General features: G+C 37.6%; 1 protein-coding gene and 2 long non-coding RNA genes across 3 annotated transcripts in view; 1 reads left to right on the forward strand and 2 right to left on the reverse strand.

Annotated features, from left to right (window-relative positions):
- LOC148998553 (uncharacterized) overlaps window positions 1-15,199 on the reverse strand; it is a 63,535-nt gene extending 48,336 nt beyond the window's left edge. Inside the window, exon 1 of the long non-coding RNA XR_016168770.1 lies at window positions 14,098-15,199. This is a non-coding gene — a long non-coding RNA (uncharacterized LOC148998553). The remainder of the gene's footprint in view (window positions 1-14,097) is intronic.
- LOC148998554 (uncharacterized) lies at window positions 11,627-13,485 on the forward strand. The gene is made up of 2 exons (XM_089131859.1): window positions 11,627-11,670; window positions 11,779-13,485. Exons 1-2 carry the CDS (start codon window positions 11,627-11,629, stop codon window positions 13,418-13,420), a joined length of 1,686 nt encoding a protein of 561 aa, XP_088987985.1. The 3' UTR covers window positions 13,421-13,485.
- Window positions 15,200-21,974: 6,775 nt separating the features above from the next.
- On the reverse strand, window positions 21,975-24,695 carry LOC148998555 (uncharacterized). Its single transcript, XR_016168765.1, has 3 exons — window positions 24,586-24,695; window positions 24,175-24,391; window positions 21,975-24,069 (listed from the first exon to the last, which is right to left on the reverse strand). It is a non-coding gene; the product is annotated as an uncharacterized LOC148998555 (long non-coding RNA).

Here is a 24,695-nt window from a genome sequence, read left to right on the forward strand (position 1 = left end):
ACATAAAACATGATATCAGTTTTAAAATCAAACATTTTAAAAGAGAACAATTCATCACTGTTGTTTTTTTTATTTTTATTTATTTTATTTTTTATTAGAATGCAAGTTACAAACATACAAGCACTACAATTCGTGAAACAAATATTATACAGCGACAAATAAATAAACATCAGAATAAAATTAATAATAAAAAAATCAAAATTAATCAAAATAAATTTAGTTTAAATAGACAGACTTACAAACTTCATCATCTATAAAATGAGAGAAATTTTCCTAATTTTCACTTGAAAATTTTAGAGTATATTTGAGTTACTGACATAGCTTTCTTATTTTTAACCCGTTTAAGAGACTCACAATATATATCAATTTCAATTTTAAAACATGGCCTTTATTTGGAGAATTTAGCTTTATGAATATGGAATTTACCTACATAACTGTTGTTTAAACCAATGAGCATTAAGCTGTGTCGTCAGCAAGTCGTTTCCCATCATGCTTTTGATCAGCGCAGTCGGTGGAGAGCAACTGCGCGCGACTGCAGAATCCCTTCCGCTCGCGAGAGTTTTTTGACATACGTCGGCATGACATCAGATCCAGGCGGACCGTTCTCGGACACATTTCTAACCGGCATGCATCTCGCGCTGATCACCGGTGATCGATTCTGCGCAGATTTTGCTCATCTCAAACAAGCCTATTTTTTTTTTTTTTTTTAAATTCAAAAATTTGTTTTACAATAGTGCAAACATGCACCTCTTAAACATCTGGATCATTTCAACAATGTATATATTGAACAAGTAGAATCATTCTTGCATATCTCAAACAAGCCTATATTTACATCTGGACCGGAGCTCATGACGTGCCCATAAAGGTAATGGGCATTAACCGTAAGCGACAGTTTAGCCAATCACAACACATCGGACCAAACTAACCAATCTGAGCCCATAACGTGTTTCTGAGGGAGTGGTTTCATAGAATCAGGAAGTCAACCGCTCGTTCAGGGGACAGAGGAGAGCGCGGCTGACAATAAACGTGAAGTTTATGAAAAATAAGACTTTTAAAAAAAGAAAAACCATGAATACACGTTATATTGCACCCCATAAACACAATCATGCAAAGAAAAAAAGCAGTCAACCCCTCCCCCTTTAGATTAAGCAGTCCGACAACAGCCAATATTTGATCTCACCATCGTCAAGTCCATCTGGGATCACATGAAAACAAAAAAAAACAAAAAAAAACCTGACTAAATCCAGAAGAATTGTGGAAATGTCTCAAGATATTTAAAGAAACATTCCTGCAAAGCTAGGGGGTGGCACAAAACATATTTATTTGATTTGGTTAATGGAAGTTATTTGATAAAGAAAATCTATGTATGATGACATTATTTCTCCCTTTCCAGCATTTGCCCACAAGTGCCTAAAACCTTTCAACATACTTTGCAATAAGGTTTCTTCAACAGTCTTAGAGAAGTTGCTGCAGTTACTCTGGATTTAGTCTGTCTTTCAGTTTTTTTCTGTTTTTTTTTATGTATTCGTAAATTTACGATCATTCATTCTTTATACGCATTGGTGGGCAGTGCATTTCACACCTAGGTACTATGGTAGTCAATGGGGAGATCTGTGTTTGATTAAAACATTCTTCCAAATATCTTCCTTTGTGTTCAGCAGAACAAATAAACACTAAGAGTTCAGATGCAAAAGCCTCTAAGTGCCATTTGAAATTTTCTTCTAAAATGATCATTTTTATCAAGCTTGTATATTTAAGTTCAGTAATTTCACTTAAATGGCACTGAAGATTACCTATTAATTGTCATTTGTGAAATTACTGAACTTAAATATACAAGCTTGATAAAAATGACCATTCTAGAAGAAAATTTCAAATGGCATTTAGAGGCTTTTGCATCTGAACTCTTCACTTAGAGGTTTGGAACAACATGAGGGTGAGTAAATACTGACAGAATTTTCATTTTTGGGTGAACTAACCATTTAATAACTCTTAATAGTGTATCAGCGCAAAGACTCTTTATAATTGTTGTTTTTATTTTGTACCGGCAGTTATTGGATTAATGCGGTGAGTTCGGGAAAGGCCGGTCGAGAGAAACGAGCGCGTGAGTTCGGCTGATGCGATTGTACAGTGGTTCGTGCGTTCCGAATCCGATTATAAGTTCAGAAACGGAGCCTCCCTTATCTTGTCGTTCAAGGCTTACAATAGTCCTTTTTCAGACGTTACAATAGCAACTGTGTATCACACGAAATACGTTCTGAGGAAACTATTTTGCAAATCGTAATTACGTTACATGCCAACATATAAGCAGTGCTATTACGTTTGTCCTTAACGTATTTTGCAAATCGTAATTACGTTACGTTTGTCCTTAACGTAATACTATTGCAGTGCTATTACGTTTTTCCTGAACATAATACATCCAAGCAGGTTTCTTTACTATTTATGCATAATCGTGGCATTAAAATTTTGACTCTTTTGCATTCAACTGTCATCAATTAAGTTTTCCTTCGCATTTATTAATATAATAGACCAACGTTACTCAAATATATAAAAAGCATTTTCTCCAATAAAACACAACATACTGATACATTCACAAAAGACATACATTTTATTAGCTTGATGTAAACCAAATCCTAGAATCCATACGTTGTTTGCAAGAAACAGATCCAAATTCAGCCTTTTATCCAGTGATCTTCATCTTCATTTCTCAGCAGCGACCGCAAACGTCAAATCCGCGCTGGTGATTAATTCAAATTCAAATAATGCGCCTTCAAGAAGCGTTACGACATGTTTTACGGCAGTGATATCAAACGCTCATTGGCTCTCGCCTGCTTCGTCACAGATTGCGACATGCCGTGTTTCAGTCGGTGTAGTACATTTACATTTGAAATAGAGAAGAGCGCGCGCCTTCAGACAGAGAGCGAACCGAAATCAGATTAACATTTTGGATTAACGTTAATAACTTTAATTCTGATCTGTACCTCATACACAACTACTATAATACTGCCAGAGGACTGCGACTGCAACGCATCATCATGTGAACGACTTTTGGTAATGTTAATAATAAATAAATAAATTATTGTGAAATGTATCTGTCTGTTATGTTTTTTTTTTCCTTAATTGTGTTACCTACGTAGTTTTAAGGAATGGTTATGGTTAGGTTTAGGGATAGGAGTGGGATTAGTGGCTCAAAATATATTTTAATGCTAAAACTCATTTAACTACACATCTCTGTCCATTACGTTTTATCCTTTTTATATTCTGTATAAAATAAATATGTTTTTTTGGAGTAGGATTAAGGGGTCTTGTTACATTTATCTTTAAAAGTGAAAGTATACAGATATCGTTATGATATGAAACATATGTAAATAGTTAACGTTTTGTAGCTGTAAAAACGTAATAAGGTTACGTTTAAATGTTGACAATACGTCCATATTATACGTTTTAGCATCTATCCAAACATACAAAAACGTACGTTACATATCTTTGAAAATAACGTATTAAATCTAGGTATTAACAATGAGACATATTACGTTAAGGACCAACGTAATAGCACTGCTTATATGTTGGCATGTAACGTAATTGCGATTTGCAAAATAGTTTCCTCAGAACGTATTTCGTGTGATACAGGGTTGTACAATAGCGGGACTTTCGCCTTCAAAATCATTCGTGGCATAACTTATACATTAGTCAGTTCTGTTGTCACACAGAGAGATCGAATAGACTTCTGTTAATCTGTATTTAGCACGGCCGAATAAGGTTTTTTCAGATTTTTTTCTGCTGGGGTCAAGGAGGGAAAGAAACATTAATTTGTGGGTTGAAAAACTATTACATCTACATGAATATATTTTAGTTTACACAGTTCACTACAGATGTGGATAGTAATAGTACTCTGTACGCGCATCCAATCAAAGAACGAGAAAATACAGACGTTATTATACGCCTGCTAGATGGCTGCAGTCAAAGCGAAATCTGATTGGCAGATAAAATCTGACTGATTATCTGATTGGTTAAATAAATGGTTTCATTGCCATTCATTTTAAGCTACAGGCGCCCGCACTGTCGATTCTGAAGGCCTCCAGGCAGATTTATTTACCCTGGCAATGCATGATGGCTGAAATATGATTGGATACAAGCTCTAACATAAAAACACAATACTGGAAGCAGCGCAACCAAGGGAAAAGCTATGATAGAATGAACGATTGGGAATAATTTAATACTCATTCATGGAAAAAATATATAAAAGTGCAAGTCAGCGATTCTGATTCAGAGAAGGCTTTGCTGGTGTAAGGAAGGACTTTCCTAAGACTGAATTTAGGAATTCGAAACTGCAGTAAAACAATAAAAACTTACTAATCTGTAAAAGAGATCAAAGGGACAGAGGGCACCACACAACTGGCCCAACCCGATATCTTCCCCCCCATGTTGTGGTTCTTGACTCTGCACAATATCTTCTCTCCTCCAGGGCTCATTCAGGCATTCAAATCTCACCAACCTCCTGCCCCCAGCTGTGTTATGCAAGGGCAAAATAAATACTTCTGGCGCGAGTGGTAAAATTGTTTAATTCCTGCAGCAGCAGAACAGGCAGAACAAGAAAACAACGCCTGTTCTTCTGTTGTGGGAGATGCCCCAATAAAGATTTGGGTGATAGGTGTTTATTGTTCTTTTGCTTGTGAATCTAAGGTTTTCCCTTTTCATGTTTGGTATCATTTTAAGTGTCTCAGTGCGATTGGTAAAATGGTCTTAATTTCATTACAGTTATTGGAAATAGGAGAAAGATTGAGAACTTAGGAGATTCCAGTTCTCCTCCAAGGGTGATGTCTTTTCAAGATATCTCCCCTCTCCCCCGAGACCAGGTGTTACCCCCTGGGGTATAGGAATGGACCCAAAACAAACTCTGAAAGCGATTGGTACAACCCTTTTGTTCTGGTCTGGGTATTTAAGGCTAGGTAACAGAGCAGTCTTGGGGAACCTGTAACCAGGAAAACCCCCATACAGTGCTGTGTCAGTGTTTTCCCGGTGGAAAGCACTCACACACTACTGTGTGTCTCTGTCAGGAATGCATTGCTTACTTTTAGAATCATCTTTGAGTAATTGATGTCATGTATTTACTATTTCTGAATTGGCTGTTAATTGCTTGGGTAATTGGCATGATACATTTTTTCCTGACAAATAAATGTTACATCTTGATTTACTCTGGAGTATTCTGACGTCATTATTTTAGTAAATTATAGGAGGCTGGTGCTACCGCAAATCTTGCAGGATAGGTCAAACTAAAGGCACAGATGTGAATGGAGCAGTAGGCACGTCCTCTGAAGACCTTTTGATTTCTGTCTATCACTGATTTAGCAAGTTGTATGGAAGTTGCTAAAATAAACTAAATTCTTTGTACGTGTGAGCAGTAGGCAACCGACTTAAGAAGTATTAGTTAACCCTGCACCCTCTGACTAAATACAGAACTGACAAGGTTTGTGTCCGTGAGAAACACGATCTGGCCACCGTGATCTCTGTGCGGCATCGGGTCCATAATGAACGAATAATTGAAAGTGTAAGAAACACAGACATATCAAAGATCTAAATTAAATTATAATCAATAGTTTTCTAATAAGAAACACAATCTAAACTTGATCATCAGTAAAAATTGGAGTCAGATTAAGCGTAGAGCTAAAGCAATATTGAAACTAAATTCTAATAAATTAAGTGAACTCAACTGGAGCGCTGAAAAGACATACACGCATTATCCCTTCGCCCAGCCATTGGATTCCGTCCTTGGGCCAATGGGTGGACCTTACAAAGTGGTGACCCCGACGTGATCTCCAGATTGCGAGTGTCTTTTCAGCAAAATATTGGAACTTGCAACTAGTAAGAGGTTCGATCTCCTTCTCTTTCTCCAGCTGTTGTGGTAAGTCAATTCTTTTTGCCTTTTAGAAGTGTTGAGGGAACATGCAGACGCACCTCATATAGACACATTTGTAGAATGGGTCGGCATACCCAGTTAGACCGGAGAACGCAAAATCCGGTGGGGCTTGAGAATTAATGAAACCACATGCTAGGGACATGATAGCAGCAGCGTAGATGAGAAATGATATCCCTTGTTTTAACTTTAAATAACCCTTGTTTGCCCACGCAACAAGAGATGAAACCAAAATTGGAATAATTTCATTCAAATTTTATCCTGGTACTCAACAGAGGGATGTAAACTAAAAACTTAAAATTCTGAGGGTAAATATGTAATTTGATTATTTTGTGTGCTGCAACAAGATTGCAACATTGAAATAAGAAAATGATCATGCTGACTTGTGAAAAGGTCTTGTGTTGTGATTAGATGATCTAAAATGTAACAAGTAAAAATATCTCACTTGAATCATTTGTGTGCAAAATGTAAAGTTGGACTAAACAGTGCAATGAAATTTGAATATTTCAAAAGAAATGATCTGGGAAAATGACCTCTCAGTCCTAGAGAACAGCTGCCATACAGAAGTCCTAGTGACTGAAATTCAGAAGAATATGCAAACTGTTAAAACTAATGCATATAATGATTAGTGTGTCACTAAAAGGCTTGTAGCCAGGCCTGATAGTTTCACCCATGCACAGCTGGTTCTTGTCCCATGAGGGAAGTTAGACAAAGAATGAATTACATCAAATTAATCATTATTCTTTGAAAATTTTACAAGAATGCTAAAAAATGCATGACTGATGTCCCAAAATATGGTTTAAACAACACCATTTAAGGCACAGTCTTATAAAACATAGCTTTTAATTTGATATTAAATCATACTTTGCAATCGCTGTGCTCTTGTATGTTTTCAGAGGTCTCAAAAGACACTGACAAAAGTAACAAGCCAAAAACAATGGCACCCTCAATCAGACCCCTTTGTCCAACCATTTTTTCATATTCAAATAGATTCTTAATAGAATGCAATTGATAAAATCTCGGCCTAAAACAAGATAAGAATTGTGTCCAATTCTATATTGTATGCACAGAAATTTTTAAAGTGAGCAATGATTTGACCCATGGTTCTCAGTGCTTGCAGTGCATTGAATGTTTACCGTATCAGCTATAGCTTTCCAGCTTAGTTTGTTGCTGTGCACACAATGCTCATGGCAGCACAACTGGAGCTGCAGGGCCAAATGCCTTCTAAAAGATCAGGGAGAAGATAACAAGTCAGTATGGACATTTACTCAGAAGAGACCCCAGAGACCAGCAAATAAAATTAGCTTTGATTTATACAATTTTCTAGAATATAAATTATATTATGACCAGATATAATATATGTTATACTAATGTCCAGGAATGGCTTTAATCTCTTGATGATTCAGCATTGGTTTAGAAGAAGAAAGGATGTGGAAGAAGAATGAAAAGAATCAGAATGTAGGAAGAGGGAATGTGCATGTAGGGAGTAAGATGGCAGGAACACTACTAGTGTTGAAATGGGGTGAAGAAGGAGACAATGGATGGTTAGAGAAAGGATTGTTAAGAAAGAAAACTGAAAGGAAAAATAGTGAGAAAGAACTTCTTAAACTTTTATTTGTGCAAGAATCTTTAATGAGGAAAATTACAATGTCCAGTATGTACCAACTAAAATGATCAACTTGATTGACATGTCTTGAAAGTCCATCCAAAGCCACAGGATAATATCAGTTTGATCTAATAGATCTTTAACGCAGTAACAAGGGGAGATACAAGTTTTAATGTTCTCTTGCAACAAAACCACAAACAAAGTGGTGCAAGTGTTAGACTCCTCTCTGGGAACATCAGCTCACATGGGATCTGATCAGGGAAGATATGTTACTGGACATGTAAGGAAAGTTGTGTGAAATGTAATCATCAGGCAGAAAATCTACTGTCCTTATGGACCTCAGAGATCTAAATGGTCAAGAATTTGAATGGCACCATAAATTCCAAATGCCAAACAAACAAGCACAGCACCACACCTGGTGATCTAATTGCTCTGAACACAGATCTGGCTAGTGTAAATAAACAGCAGCATGTGAAGAGATTTCCCCAGCAGATATGGGTGTCCTACTGCTCACAACACAGCAGACTGTGTGAGTTTAACTGCAATAGCAGTAAGATCTGACCATTAACACTCAGTTTAATTGGCCTTTTCTTTGCAGAAACATGATCATGATCATGATACATGTTGTTGTAAACTAAAACAAATTTTCTTCTAATGGAATAAAATCTTAACAGATCAAAGCCATCAGTAACAACCTTCTGGCTTAGGCCATCAAAGAAATATTGAGATAGTACCATCTATTTGACTGCAGTTTGTGTAAAGGCTCAAGATTAAACTGTGATGTTCTCTCTAGGTCTATTCCCTTACAGGCTGACAACTGACTTTCTTCAGAACCAGATTCCACAAGGGTCTGGTCCTGCCTGCATCAAGCAGGACACACACAACTTGACATGTAGGAGATGGGTGGAGAAACTTCAAGGGGCTGCTCACACCTTATAACACTACGGAAGTAGCTATACTCTATGTGGCCTCCCGGTGTAGCACCGGAACTAAATTATGCAACACAGATTATAATAATATAGACAACACCCATCTCCTATGCATAAACGCACAATACACCCCATGACTATGACAACCTTAGAACATCTCTACCTGGCATAGATCATAGGACTATTCAGGTCAAAATTATTCACATAATGCAAACAATACATCATTCACCTTCATACATATAGGACAAGGGAAATTATTTGAATAATTTCTTTCTAAACATTTTTACAGCAGTACAGTCTTGTCAACTTCCTGAATGTAAACGCTGTGATGTGCTAAGAAAATGTGCATGGCTATAGTCACACATCAATTGCTTTAAATTCCACATTTAAAATCTAAGTGGGACCTGTTCATCAATGCAACTGGTCTTTGGACAAAATGTTGATGATCCAGTCGTTAGAGTTGTTGCAAACCAGGAGGGCCCCCTAGTTTCCAACAAATGACTAATGCCAATAAAAAATATAAAAACAAATCTAAAATGCAGGCATTTCTATTGGTCAACTATACAATTCCCATCCAGACCTGCACTATTGAGTGTGACTTAGCCTGTACATCAAATGCACAGAGGATGATTTTAAAAGTTAAACTAGAGAGTTCAAATCTCTGTTCCGGTACATTTCATTCTCTAACTGAACATATTAAAACCTTAAGGTTCAATTGATGATTTGCACTTAAACAACTAATGCAGACAATTTTATAATTATGAATTAGTGTAGTTCCATGATTAATTATGCATACCGCTGGTAAATATACTAGTTATGTTGACGTTCTGATACACTTCCTTAATTTATCCAGACCCAATCTAAATTCCACAACCACATCACTGTGGTGGTGAAGAATTTGGTGATTAAATGAGACCTGGCCACTAAATATATGATTCTGAAAAAGAGACCTTATTTACCACTCGCACTTTTGACATGACTGCATCATGTCTTGCTTTTGTGTTCTTCTGTTTAACAACCTTTTCCCCAATTTGACAAGAACTACAAATGCATCATTGTTGAATTATTGCAGGGTCATTCTGATGCTGTTCAAGTGTCTCACACACAATGGTGCATCGTCAGTGAGATGAACTCCTTCTCATACGGAGGTCTGACCTGCCCTGCGAACCACACGTTCTGTTTGGAAGTAAAAGAGGACTTTTCAATGGCACAGATAAACATCCTGGGAAGGGTTCCAATGGACACTGATGTTTCTCCCTGGTGGGAGGACACCTTCTATGAACAAAGTACTCAAGCTCTGGTCAATACAATGGACTTGGTGCAAGAAATCATCTTACAGACCGAGTATCATCTGAACCAAGCTCAATTGGAAGCAAATCTGGCGAGAAAGACTGCAGAAATCCTGTCCAGATCCTCGACCCGGTCAGCGAGGTATGCGTACACCTGGTGGGACTGGACGTTCCGTGGATGCGTCCTCGTCAGTGGAATAATCTTCTTCGTCACACTCTGCCGGTGCTGCTACTTCAGGTGCCTAATCCGCACAATGCGCACGTCGACGAACGTGGCCATCGCGCTCAGCCCTTTAAAGGTACCTGCGCTACGGAAACTGTAACCAGAAGTGGACTTAATAAAATTGTGGCCCCTCAGGAACTGATCTGAATCTGCCCCAAGGGGCCAGGGGTCGAAACTGTAAGGAAGGACTTTCCTAAGACTGAATTTAGGAATTCGAAACTGCAGTAAAACAATAAAAACTTACTAATCTGTAAAAGAGATCAAAGGGACAGAGGGCACCACACAACTGGCCCAACCCGATATCTTCCCCCCCATGTTGTGGTTCTTGACTCTGCACAATATCTTCTCTCCTCCAGGGCTCATTCAGGCATTCAAATCTCACCAACCTCCTGCCCCCAGCTGTGTTATGCAAGGGCAAAATAAATACTTCTGGCGCGAGTGGTAAAATTGTTTAATTCCTGCAGCAGCAGAACAGGCAGAACAAGAAAACAACGCCTGTTCTTCTGTTGTGGGAGATGCCCCAATAAAGATTTGGGTGATAGGTGTTTATTGTTCTTTTGCTTGTGAATCTAAGGTTTTCCCTTTTCATGTTTGGTATCATTTTAAGTGTCTCAGTGCGATTGGTAAAATGGTCTTAATTTCATTACAGTTATTGGAAATAGGAGAAAGATTGAGAACTTAGGAGATTCCAGTTCTCCTCCAAGGGTGATGTCTTTTCAAGATATCTCCCCTCTCCCCCGAGACCAGGTGTTACCCCCTGGGGTATAGGAATGGACCCAAAACAAACTCTGAAAGCGATTGGTACAACCCTTTTGTTCTGGTCTGGGTATTTAAGGCTAGGTAACAGAGCAGTCTTGGGGAACCTGTAACCAGGAAAACCCCCATACAGTGCTGTGTCAGTGTTTTCCCGGTGGAAAGCACTCACACACTACTGTGTGTCTCTGTCAGGAATGCATTGCTTACTTTTAGAATCATCTTTGAGTAATTGATGTCATGTATTTACTATTTCTGAATTGGCTGTTAATTGCTTGGGTAATTGGCATGATACATTTTTTCCTGACAAATAAATGTTACATCTTGATTTACTCTGGAGTATTCTGACGTCATTATTTTAGTAAATTATAGGAGGCTGGTGCTACCGCAAATCTTGCAGGATAGGTCAAACTAAAGGCACAGATGTGAATGGAGCAGTAGGCACGTCCTCTGAAGACCTTTTGATTTCTGTCTATCACTGATTTAGCAAGTTGTATGGAAGTTGCTAAAATAAACTAAATTCTTTGTACGTGTGAGCAGTAGGCAACCGACTTAAGAAGTATTAGTTAACCCTGCACCCTCTGACTAAATACAGAACTGACAAGGTTTGTGTCCGTGAGAAACACGATCTGGCCACCGTGATCTCTGTGCGGCATCGGGTCCATAATGAACGAATAATTGAAAGTGTAAGAAACACAGACATATCAAAGATCTAAATTAAATTATAATCAATAGTTTTCTAATAAGAAACACAATCTAAACTTGATCATCAGTAAAAATTGGAGTCAGATTAAGCGTAGAGCTAAAGCAATATTGAAACTAAATTCTAATAAATTAAGTGAACTCAACTGGAGCGCTGAAAAGACATACACGCATTATCCCTTCGCCCAGCCATTGGATTCCGTCCTTGGGCCAATGGGTGGACCTTACACTGGCCCTGATGGCCCACCACTGCTAAAGTGACAGCCCACAAAATACAGTGAACAACCGTCATCACAGGCACTGAATGCTAATAAAAGCTGATCGAAATCATACCATGTCGATGCTAACTAGTCTCTCTATTATAGATCACGTCATGACGGCAAAATAAATCCAGGTCCTCCGGCACTTTACCGTCTGAACACTGAAAAACATTGTATTGATGGGAATCAGAACAAGATCAGACGCTGGACATATGGAAGAAAAGATGAAAACAAGAAGAACAAAGTCATACTTGTGGTGGGAGAAACCGGCGCTGGGAAAACCACCATGATCAACACCATGATCAACTACATACTGGGAGTGAAGTTTGAGGATCAAGAGTTTTATCAAATCACAGATGAAGAAGAAGAAGATGAAACACAATCCAAGACATCTGAGATCACAGTTTATGAGGCGTTTGTTGAAGAAAACCCAACATCTCTGACCATCATTGACACTCCAGGATACGGACACACTGAAGGAGTCGAGAGAGACAGAGAGATTGCTGAGTATCTGACCAGATTATTTTCAGATAATGATGATGGGATTCATTACATTGATGCAGTGTGTTTTGTGATGAAGGCGTCTCAGAATCGTCTCTCTGGAAAAGAGCATTACATATTTCACTCAGTTCTGTCTCTGTTTGGTAGAGATATAGAGGAGAACATCGTGTTTCTACTCACATATTCAGATGGAGGACCTCCAACAGATGCTCTCAATGGCATTAACACAGCAGGAATACCCTGCAGAAGAGATGAAGACAATGAACCTGTTCACTTCTTATTCAACAACCGACAGAAACAGAAAAGAGACAAAAAGTATGAGCAAACATTCAGATCAGCCTGGGGAATGGGAGAAGAAAGCATGAATGAGTTCTTCAAACTCATGGAAGAAAAGAACAGAAAAAGTGTTCAGATGACATTAAATGTTCTACAAGAGCGAAGACGACTCGAGGCCTGTGTCTCTAATCTGAAGCAGAGAATAGAGGAGAAGGAGTTAAAAACTGATGAACTGAAACAGATTCAGGAAATCCTCAGACAGAACAGAGACAAGATCAAGAAGTGTGAGGACTTTCAGTTTACAGTGACGAAGTCCTTCAAAGTAAAAGTCCCCATTGTAAATGAGTGGCTGTGGAACAGAAACGCGACCTGTTGCTCCGTCTGTGAGGAAAACTGTCATGAGTGGAGCTGTAACTGGGTCTCTCCCAGTAAACTCTCACAGTGTTGGGTCATGAAAGACGATCACTGCACTGTGTGTTCAGGAAAGTGTCATTACAGCGAACACGTCAAAGAGAACAAAAAATATGTGACGAAGACGGAGGATGTCAAAATGACATTTAACAAACTCAAACAGGAGTATGAATGCAATAGTGAAAAGCCTAAAACCAGATTTGACAAAAACAAATATGATACTACTAAAGAGGAACATGAAAGTATCATGAAAGAGTCAGAGAATATAACAGGAATAGAAAAACAACTGATCAGAGATCTGGAGAAGATTAAAGAAGAAAAGTCCAAACTGCTGTATGAAGTTTATATGGCCATCATGAGTCTGTGTAAGATCGCACTAAAAGCCGACAGCGCTTTCACTCTTCAACATCTGGATTTCCTGATTCCCAGACTGAAGGAGGAGGAGGGAAAAGAGGAATGGATGAAGATCCTGGAGGATCTGAGGAAAGCTGGAGAAGAGAAGAAAAATAAAGGGGCTTTACAGTTTATGATGGGCTTTTTCAGTCGTGATAAAAAATAATAAATGCAACAAATCTGAAAATACACGATGAAAGAGCAGAATAGATATTAATCCATCAGTGAAAATGATTCTCACAATTACTTTACATAATCAAATGACTGAATATATGAAAAGTGTAACCAGGCATAATAGTTAGAAATAACATTGATGAATGACTATTATTTAAATATGTACTGTTTTATTTAGTCTCTACTGTTTTAGTAATTGTGGAAGAAATGAAATGTGTTATGTACTATGTTTGCATTTTCTGTATGTTTGATTTTCCTTTATTATTGTAATTAAGGTGGTATTATAGTTGAACAGGTTTCTTGGTGAAACAGTCTTGTGTTTGTATCAATGGCTGTGAATTAATTTGTATCTAGTTTTACTCTTGGAAAGGCCACTGTTCACCACATTACTGTGTTTACATCCAAAGCTGTGAATTACACTTATGTGCAAAATTAGAATATTACACAAAACAAACAACAAACGCTGTCATGTTATCTTGAGTTTGAATGCCTGATGTTTTGCAATTGTGTCAAAATTTTAAAAACAACATTTGAGATGCTGTGCACTGGTTAGTGTGATGGATTTAAAAAAATATATTTTTAAAATTTTAAATTTTAAAATGTAAAATTAGTAAATTGTATATTAAACTAATCATTTTTCTAACATCTAACTTTACTTCTACTTTATGCCTAACAGTGAACAGGAAATTATGTAATGTATCATGTCATATTTGCCATCCTCCTATTCTATAAAAACTGTTGTATTGTTTTTGCTGGTTTGATTCTCTCTGAAATTTGTCTGAGATCCTCCGGCCGTGATTAAAGCGGAGATTAAAAATCTCATAATTTAATGTTGTTTTTAGTACTATTATTACTTTTTATTAATATTCTTAAGTATTATGTATCTGTTTTATTACTTTTTGTATACATAATCATTTGTAATCATTGCATTTTGTGAATTATACTGTTTTGAAGATGTGGGAGAGAGAGACTTTAGGAGACTTTGTGATAAGTTAGACTGCATGAGAGAATGTATGTTGTAGTGTACTGTATATGCAGTGTATAGTTTCCACTGGGATTGCATTGTAAATGGGAACCATCTGTTTCTGTGGTAATGTATGCGTTACTATGGTGATATAGTTTTTTTTTTCTTGGTCTGTAGTGTAAAGACTGAGCCCTTTTGTTCGGAAAGCAGGAAGAGATGGCAACGATGCAAAATGAGAACTCTGTTTGTCTATAGTCTCTTCCTTATGTCTTCTAAAAATTATAAATAAATACAAGAGATCTCTTGGAAAAATCACTGGTGTCTCTTTTCATGAAATTAATCAAAAACAAGTGGAAAGCAGAATTTTTAAATCTAAAGCATATTCAAAGGCATCGTCTGGAGTCTGTCTGTTTAATATTGCTTGTTAGCAGGACCGGCTCTAGCCCTTTGGTTGGCCTAGACGAGATTGATTTGAAAAATAAAGCTATAGCTATATATTATACTTGGAAGCAACTCAGTGCCGCCAGTTAAGCAAAACATAACGAATGGGCTGCCGATCTACGAGTTTTATGGGCAGTTAAGACAAAAAATAAGTAGGCTAATGAATGTATCGGCCCAAAAAGCATGTCAGACACAGGGAATCTCCTCGGTAGGGAATCTCGGTAGTCCCGATGGCCAGTAGACCTAAATGCCTGTGCACAACACTAAGTACATTTATTTCGTTTGACACCTTAATGGCTGAGATGAGAAGACTTACCTTACCTTTATATTATCACAAAGAAATTATATTCGCTTAAATACTGATACAGGCAAATTATCAGTACTGTACTCGACCTCAGTGCTGCATTTGACACTGTAGATCACAACATACTTCTTGACAGGCTGGAAAACTGCGTAGGGCTTTCTGGGATAGTCCTAAAATGGGCCAGGTCATACTTGGAAGGGAGAGGTTTTTATATATGAGTATAGGAGAAATCAGTGTGGTGTGAAAAGGGACCAAAATGTCTGAAACATGCTACAAAGTGTAGATGTGACTATATGTGAAACTGAAAGCACCCTATTTCACACTGGACGCGATTTTGACACACAAATAATTCGCGCGATGGTTTTATTTTTTGATCAGCTGTTTGTATAATGCGTGCTTCCACACTGAACGCGAATGTGCTGCGGCGAAAAAACGACTTTTATTTTTTCGCTTCGATGTCGTTTTTTATTTTATTTTTATTTATTTTTTTACTTTTGAAGCGAAAGAAAAGACTTCAGCCAAACATATACAAGGAAACAACCCACATAGCAACTGACTCCGGAACGGATCTGCCGCGGAGGTAAGAACAAGGTCCGGAACGGAGTCCACTTGCACAGCGCAACGGATCCGGAACAGATCCGGATTGCGGATCCAGACTAGATCCGCGGCAGACCCTATCCGGATCCGATCTGGACCCGTTCATTTCGGTCTGAAAACCTTTCAGATCACTCATTCAAAACTAGTAATCTGGCCAAAACTACAAAAATATTTCAAATCTATTGGTGGACCAACATTAGATAGACTGCCCGCTAAACAACATGATGGCCAAAAGATGTCTTTTCAACGTCTGTGTCACAAAAGTCGGATGCTGAAAAGACGTCCAATGAGGAGCCAGAATTAAAGTTTTTATGACGTGTTTTTTTGACGTGTTCTGCACGTCCGATATAGATGTTCATCGAACCTTCGTACACGTTTAAAAACTAGGTCAAATGTGGCCATCGTGTTTAAAACTCATGTTTATATCAATGTCATTTCCTTACATTGTTTAGATGAGGTTTAGATGTTGATATGTTTCATTTTAAGTAACCATTGTGGAGATCAGTGTTTGCTTTAGTTGGGCTCTTGGTCCCAATTCTTCTTACTTTAACTTCTCTTTGGTTGTTGTAACTGTGTGTTTGTATAACACTATTGTTGCTGCAGAGAAAGCCAAGAAAATGTAAAATCGGCTGTCATCGGCTCCTTGTTGATGATGACAAAAACACAAAGCGAGCTTTTAATGATGTGTGTAGACTTTTGTCCTTATATCTGCTGTCTATAACCACCTATTTTGTGGAACTGTGTTATTTGGACGAGTACCATTAAAATTATCGCTTATTTGAAGGTCAATAAAAAGCATGTGTACTCAATGTTTTGAGCAAATATATCACATAGTCACACACAGACATCACGATTTTGCATATGATTCTCAACAATGGTGACAACCAAAACAAAAAAGCTTGGGAATCAAGGATGTTTTGTACTTTGAAAACTACCCATCATGCATTGCAGCATGAAGCTTTTTTTATTGTCACCGTTCTTGTGATACATACGCAAAATCTTGATGTCTGTGTGTGACTATAAGGTAAATTTCCTAATAACATTGTTTAAATAAGCTTTTTTATTCACCATCAAATAAGTGCTCATTTTAATGGTATACAAATAACACAGTTCCACAAGATAGGTGGTTATAAATGGCAGAAATAAAGACTAAAGTCTAAACACAACATCAAATGCTCACTTTGTGACTTAGCAATCATGATGCCAGCATCTCGCTTTTTCTTGGCTTTCTGTGCAACAACAATAGTGTTATACAAACACACAGTTACTACAACCAAAGTAAAGTTAAAGTAAGAAGAATTGGGACCAAGAGCCCAACTAAAGCAAACACTGATCTCCACAATGGTGACTTAAAATGAAACATATCAACATCTAAACCTCATCTAAACAATGTAAGGAAATGACATTGATATAAACATGAGTTTTAAACACGATGGCCACATTTGACCTAGTTTTTAAACTTGTACGAAGGTTCGATGAACATCTATATCGGACGTGCAGAACACGTCAAAAAAACACGTCATAAAAACTTTAATTCTGGCTCCTCATTGGACGTCTTTTCAGCATCCGACTTTTGTGACACAGACGTTGAAAAGACATCTTTTGGCCATCATGTTGTTTAGCGGGCAGTCTATCTAATGTTGGCCCACCAATAGATTTGAAATATTTTTGTAGTTTTGGCCAGATTAGTTTTGAATGAGTGATCTGAAAGGTTTTCAGACCGAAATGAACGGGTCCAGATCGGATCCGGATAGGGTCTGCCGCGGATCTAGTCTGGATCCGCAATCCTGATCTGTTCCGGATCCGTTGCGCTGTGCAAGTGGACTCCGTTCCGGACCTTGTTCTTACCTCCGCGGCAGATCCGTTCCGGATCTGTTTGCTATGTGGGAAAGGTGACGTGACCGCAACAATGACGGATCTTCTGATTGCTTGAGCGTCGAGTCGTCTGTGAATGAAAATCTGAAACAAGGACTGGTGGGACGTTGTGCTCATTCGTTCGTATTCGTATATTCGTATATTCGTTCGGTGTTTACAAGGCTTTTCAGTCCATTTGAGCCTTCAATCCGTTTACTAAAAGTGTTTATTTGTTTGCATTTTAACGTAGCCCCTGATGAATAGGATAGCTCACCTTACGCAGACTGCCATACGCTTCTGCCGTATGTTTCTATGTTTCTCATAAGATCGGGTGCACCCAAAACCTTCTTTTCTGCTTTTAAATAAAACGAAAAGCTTGTCTTCATTGGATGATAATGATGGTGATGAAGAAGCTATGTCCCACGTCCCACAAGTCACAGCATTGTCCCGCATTTAATTTTTCGTCCTTTAAATTACAATTCTACAATGAAAAAAAATGTAACAAGAAAACAGAGTAAATGTGCAGCACAGATGTTACTGGAGCCATCACAAACACACAAACTCTTCGTGGAGAGGGTATTTGCTCTGATGAATGCTGCGTGGACAAGGAACCACACAACTGTGGACTTCTTTTAACCCTCTGGGCTTCTTCGGTCAAAAATGACCGAAAACTGTTACGTTTTGAAATGTTTAATTTTTTTGCTTGATCGGATTGGGCTGAAACTTGGTGACTTTTGTTGTATTACCAACATGAACACACAAAAAAATCAAGGAGATGATTCTGATTTGTTAAAGGGTCGTAAAAAAAAAGTCACACTTAGCTTCCTCCCGGTCAAAAATGACCGACATAGGAAATGAATGGGAAATACGAAAAATAGGAAAACTCAGAGAAACTTTTGGTGGTACAAGCAGATCAGCAACTGTGCAGAAAAAAAGAGTGCAAGAGTGCAAATAAGACCACCCCCCCCCCCCCCCACACACACACACACACACACACACACGCACACAAACACACACACATACACAGATAAACTGGCAAGACTGCACCAGCAAATTTGTAGAATATGAAAAATAAAATCAATAAATGAGAAAAAAATCTTGCTGAAATGCACACTCACACGCACACACAGAGAGAGAGAGAGAGAGAGAGAGAGAGAGAGATTAACTGGTAAGACTGCAACAGCAATTTTTGCGTATATTTGAGAATATGCAAAAATGAATAATTAAAAAATACAAAAGAGTGTCACTCAAATGCAACACACGCACACACACACACACACACACACACACACACAGATAAACTGGCAAGACTACAACGCAAAACCTAATAATTATCTTAAAAATTTTGTAAAAAAAAAAAAATTAGTCTTTTAGAATATCTAAATGTATATTTAAATAAAAAAAACGAATAAGATTGAGAAATCATGTCTAAACCAACTAAAAGAATCAAAAAACCTTTCTATGTATTTATATAGGAAGCTATAAGCAGCCTACAGGCTGTACAGGACATTGCACACATGTAACTATTTTTTAAAGCCACTAGGTGGCGCTCTTCTACTTGAATTATTATTTTTTTTATTAGCTGACACTCTATTTTTATGTGAAATGTTGTATTTATTGAAAAAAAAAACTATAAAATAAAAATATGTATATTAATTCTAATGGAAAAAATAGCTCATAAAAATTATATAATTAATGCAAAGTATCATAAAAAATTCTAAAAATTCTAAATAATAATCAGAAAATATTATAGAACAAAAATATATTTGAATGGTTATCCTGGGAAGAAGTAAAGTTAAATTTTAAGGCTTCGTCCGTTTTTGACCGGGAAGCTAAGTGTAACCCATTTACGAAGAAGCCCAGAGGGTTAAAAAGTGAACTGGTGAAAGTGAGCTACACCTGCCAGAAGTTACTGACATATGTCCATAATTAATGAGAAGACCCTATCGAAGCTGCCAGATCGAAGCGGTAAGAACACATTCATCTTTAATCTTTCCTAATGGACTTATGTGCTTATAGCTTGTTTTCATATGATGTCACGCCACTGGGTTGCCATGGCGCGAAATACAAACTAGAGGGCAGTGATTTGCTGTGTTTAGAAAGCACTATAACACACTCAAAATGCCTGTGTCTTGAGTCATTTATGGTTACTTGAATCGATCAAATCACAAGGAGTTTATATCGTTTACCAAAATTGTTGGTCATAAGGGGCGAAAATGCAAGAAATTGATTGAAGAACGGCTTGCAAACCTATGTCTGCGGTAGGGAGGAGCCGAATGGGAAATTGCCCGTGTGTGTAACGTTAGTGATCACTTCGTCGAAGCTGAGTGTTTGTGTAACGTGTAACATTTCCGAACTTTGTAAAGTCAAATTATGTCTGTAAGACGAGGTAGTTGATATCTACCGCCTCGATGGCAGGAAAATATTTCAATTCAATTGAAAAATCTCTTCATAACGTAAGGATCACGTCCAACATATGTTTGATTTTTTGTTTATATCTTTATCTTGTAATAGCGTGTAAAGTAGTACAGTACGGACTTTCCTCCATCTGCTTTTCACTCCCTGCCCTCCATCTGAATTCCACGCATCATCATAACCACGTGACTGAAACCCAGCTATTTGGAAATGTGCTATTTAGCGATTGGGATTTTTTTTTTATAAAGCCTATTAACAATTTAAAGCATCATGTTAACATCACTGCAAAAAGACATCTAATATAAAATCTATATTTATTCACCTAGTATAATAAAAAGTATATAGTACGTTTTCTCCCTAGTGTCCCGCAAAATCAGGTCTGCTTTTCTGCAACAGAGCAATATCCAGGTGTTCACCCTCGTGCGAATGTTTTGGAATGTTGAAGCTATGAACGTCGCAACTTCGCGTCGCGGCTGATGTGAATGGTTTTGACGCGAACTATTCGCTTTTCCGTTTCGCTTTTTCGTTAGGCATCCGGTGTGAAAGGGCCTAAAAGAGTGTGTGTTAAATGTGTTTGGGATGCAGAAACATGCTATTGAACAGTACTGAAAGTGAAAGAATGTGTAAAACAAATTGTACTGTCAGAGAATGTAAATGCTGAGATGAATTTCCCTGTAAAGCCGCCATGGAAATGCAATATACAGTAGGCTACTGTACAGACTCCCCACTCTCTAGCACATTCAAATGAACATGTTCCTAATAATTACACAGAGAAAGGATGTGGAGAAATAAAAAGGCTTTTGTTCAGAGAAATAAACAAATGATGTGATGTGCTGAACGATGCATAAGATGAGTTATATTAATCATGGTTTAAAGCTGCAGACAGAAACACTAAACTGACAGAAACTTGAGTTAAAATAGGAATTAGGATGTTAAAACATTTAGTCCATTCCATTATGAGTTATTATTAAAAGTTGTAAAAGTTGTAGTTTAGGTTGTTCTGTGTTCAGTCTGGCTTTACTGAAGCGGCTTCATGTCACTGATATAGACATCTGCAGTAAACTTCCACATCATCAGCCAGACTGACCTCCCATCATCCTACTGCTTTTCTTACATTGTCAATATTAAATAACAACATTAGACAATATAGCAGATAGATTTAAGAGGATTTGTCCAATGTTTATAACATTTGCTTTAACAAAATAGCTGTCGTTTTATCAACAGTCTCATTCCAGGATGATGATAGGAGCAAAAAGCAGATATCTATCAGAGAAATAATGTAAGTTTCTGTTTTCTGATTCTTCATGATGTTAAGACAATTAACATGAGATGCTCCCCATGAAATCACTGTAAAATAGTTTAATACTTCTTTTTTACTAAAGTGGACCTTTTCAGAGCAGACTCTGTCTGTGACACGCATCCTTGTTTGATTAACAAATCAGATGTTCAGGCGTGTTTATCAGCGCTACTGGAAACTCTTCTCTTCTGTGAGCTGAGTCCTGCTTTATGCAAATCTTGTATGCTTTCACTATTTCTGATGTTCCTCAAACTGCATGTACTATTCTGGACAATGTTTGAAACTTTGTATTTAGCATTTCTCATGTTCTTCGTTGCTGTTTTCCTAATTTTTTTAAGTTTCTTTGGATTAAAGGCTGCTAAATGAATACATATAAAAGCTATTTTTCAAGAAAGGTGCAAGAAATCCAACTTAAAGGTTTCAAACATTTCTAAACAACATTTCTGTGTTGCATAATCTCCTTTTAGATTTGGTAGGGATGGATTTAATAGGGACTATTATTCAGCCTGACACTTTTCACAGTAGGGGTGCTGGGGGGCTGAAGGATTGTGAATGCAATGCAAATTTATAAATGCATTTGTAATGAACACTTTAAGTGGGCTATTTAAAAAGTGTTATTCATATGTTGAAATATATGTTTCTTATAAACATACATGCATAATGTGATGTCATATGACAGACTGACTTTTATTGTCATTCAAGAGTAACGATATAGTTGAATGAGATTTCGTTGCACGACTCTGAATAAAAACAGAACACAAATATTGTGACCCTTGCAGTGTGTGTAGAAATAATTTGTCTGTTCTACTCCTGAGCACAAGTCAGTGTTGTCAGACTGTGCATGCTCTTTTATTGTATATGACAACTTAATATACCATTCATTTAAAGGCTTAATTTATACCCCACTAAAAAAAAAAATGCTGTTTTTATAGCAAACTTATATCTTGAAATTATTTGGCTGGGTATAATATTCTTCTGACACACACATATAAATCGGTTGACATTACACACTGGTTAAAAAAAAAAAAACCTGTGAGGTTCAATCCAGCAGTTGTTACAGACTCCAGGTGAGCTAAATTTACATTAACAATTTTTACAAAAGAGTAAAATTAGTCATATTTTAAAAGGTGAAGATGTTAGATAATTATTTTAGTTTTACGGTGATTTTGGTAATGCTCTTATCAGGAAGTTTAAAAAAAATGGCAGTCAATTATAGCCTGGCTAATGTCAGACCACACGTCTGGGAACCACATGTTCATTTTCTCGTATTTGAGGCGTGTTTTACGAATGCCCAGAGACGTTTTTTGGGTGCTAATAACGTCTATCAAATGCGCCTGTACGTAGCTCATAGCCAATCATTTCAATTATACCAGAAGATATATGTAGAGCGACAGAAATTAGACGAGGAAGAAGACGATGGGTCAGAGATTTATTTGCGTTCTAAACTAGAACAATATCTAAGGCTGTTTCGAAACGTAACTTCTGGTCCGCTGCCATGTTTGATCCATAGATATAAACAAACTGCTTCGATGTGTCGCATAGACATCGTCATCGTCTTGTTGCTCCCTCCCCGTTCTGTGATTGGTTCCCTCGCTGAGGCGAAAATCTAGTCCATGGTATCCAGACTATCTAGCAGTGTCAATAAAATCACACTGTGCAAAGGCACAATGAGGAAACCCAGGCTAAAGCTGGACGTCCATGAAAGACTCAGCTATAGTAGTGGCTCCTTTGTAAAAAAAAAAAACCCCATTGCATTAAAAGTCACCTATTATGCCCCTTTTACAAGATTTAATATTGGTCTCTGGTGTCCCCAGAATGTATTTGTGAAGTTTCAGCTCAAAATACCCCATAGTTAATTTATTATAACCATTTGGAAATGTCATTTTGGGACCTGATTAAAAATGAGCTGTTTTGGGTGTATACCACCTTAAATGCAATTGAGCTGCATATCCCCGCCCTGCCTTTGGATGAGGGCGTAACATGAAACCAATGGCAGTCGGTACTGAGAGACTGAGAGAAACCGCTGTTTTGAATGTCATTCAGCGTACGTTTGAATCGGAATATATAAATAGTACGAAGAGACTCCAGCAGAATAAACACAAATGAGAACGGACCAGTACATCTCGGTATGGTTATTTGATACATTTATGTACTTATAGCGTTGTTGTAATCGCGTCTTTTTGCAAGTATGGATGTGCAACACACACAGACACACACAAACACAAATGCTGGCGCATTTTTTTTAAACTACATACACATTCTGTGATAAAGTTTGCTACGTACAAGCGAAATTACATTTATGCGAGGGACGGGGACCTGTGGCGTCATGTTTAGCTACTTGTCATACGGGTGTTTCCATAATAGGTGCCCTTTAAGTACAGATAAATAAGCACAATGTACCAAACATTTCACTGATCCATATCAAACATATGGATCATATCAACTATCACAAATGATTAGCCTGTAACAAATATCTTATCAACTACGATGCACTACAAAGCAAATGATAATTTGATGGACATACCTATCCCTCTATTGACATGAGACTCTAGAATAGTTTCAATTGGTGGAGGCGTAACGTTAGGAATTAGGCCTAGTCTCCGTGGATCCTCTGGTCTTACAGTCTGACTCCTTGGCATCCCCTTGTCAGCCTGTAACCTTTCATTCAGAATTGCTGCCTGTAGATCTGGTATGTAGCTGTAATCCTTCTTTGCCTTCAAATCATGTGCTGTCCATCTCCCTGTTTTTTTCTGAAACACTCTACGAAAGCTGTAAAGTATGATATTATAGTGATACAGACATATATATTTTTTTAAATAAAGTTATATGGTAATTTGAAAATGTGTGAAAATGTGTGGCATTTCACATTCATACCCTGCAGGGGCTTTTTGTGGAAGTATGGCATGTTAAATTATGGTATTCATACATCTTTTCCCCCTTTTTGTTTAGTAGTGTTGGTCTATCCTCATGCTGGTTGTAATCCAGGGCTGCCAGGAGAGTTCTTGCCTCGTACACCATCGGTGAATAGCTGAACCGCTTACTGGCATACATAAACAAGTGGTTGTGGAATGCCTCAAGCTCACACGTTGATCTGTACAAATAATTTATGTTTTCATACACAGGGTTACTCAACACTTACTGTAACCTAATCAGTATGTAAAATAAAATAAAATGTAATACCGAAATAATTACGGTAAATTATTACTTGAACATTGTTGAGTAACGGAAAAAACAAAAAAATGCATTAAAAAAAATGGCAGCAGAGATAGTGCTTCCTGTAGTTACCTGAAAGGTAGATATCGGTGGACATCTCTGTGCCATCTCTTTTTAAACAGCCGTTCTCATCCCAAGACGTCATCTAACTGACGCTTTTGACCATACGTCAACATCCGACA

Source organism: Pimephales promelas, chromosome 1, assembly GCF_988280905.1.
Source record: "Pimephales promelas chromosome 1, fPimPro1.hap1.1, whole genome shotgun sequence".
NCBI classification, from domain to species: domain Eukaryota; kingdom Metazoa; phylum Chordata; class Actinopteri; order Cypriniformes; family Leuciscidae; genus Pimephales; species Pimephales promelas.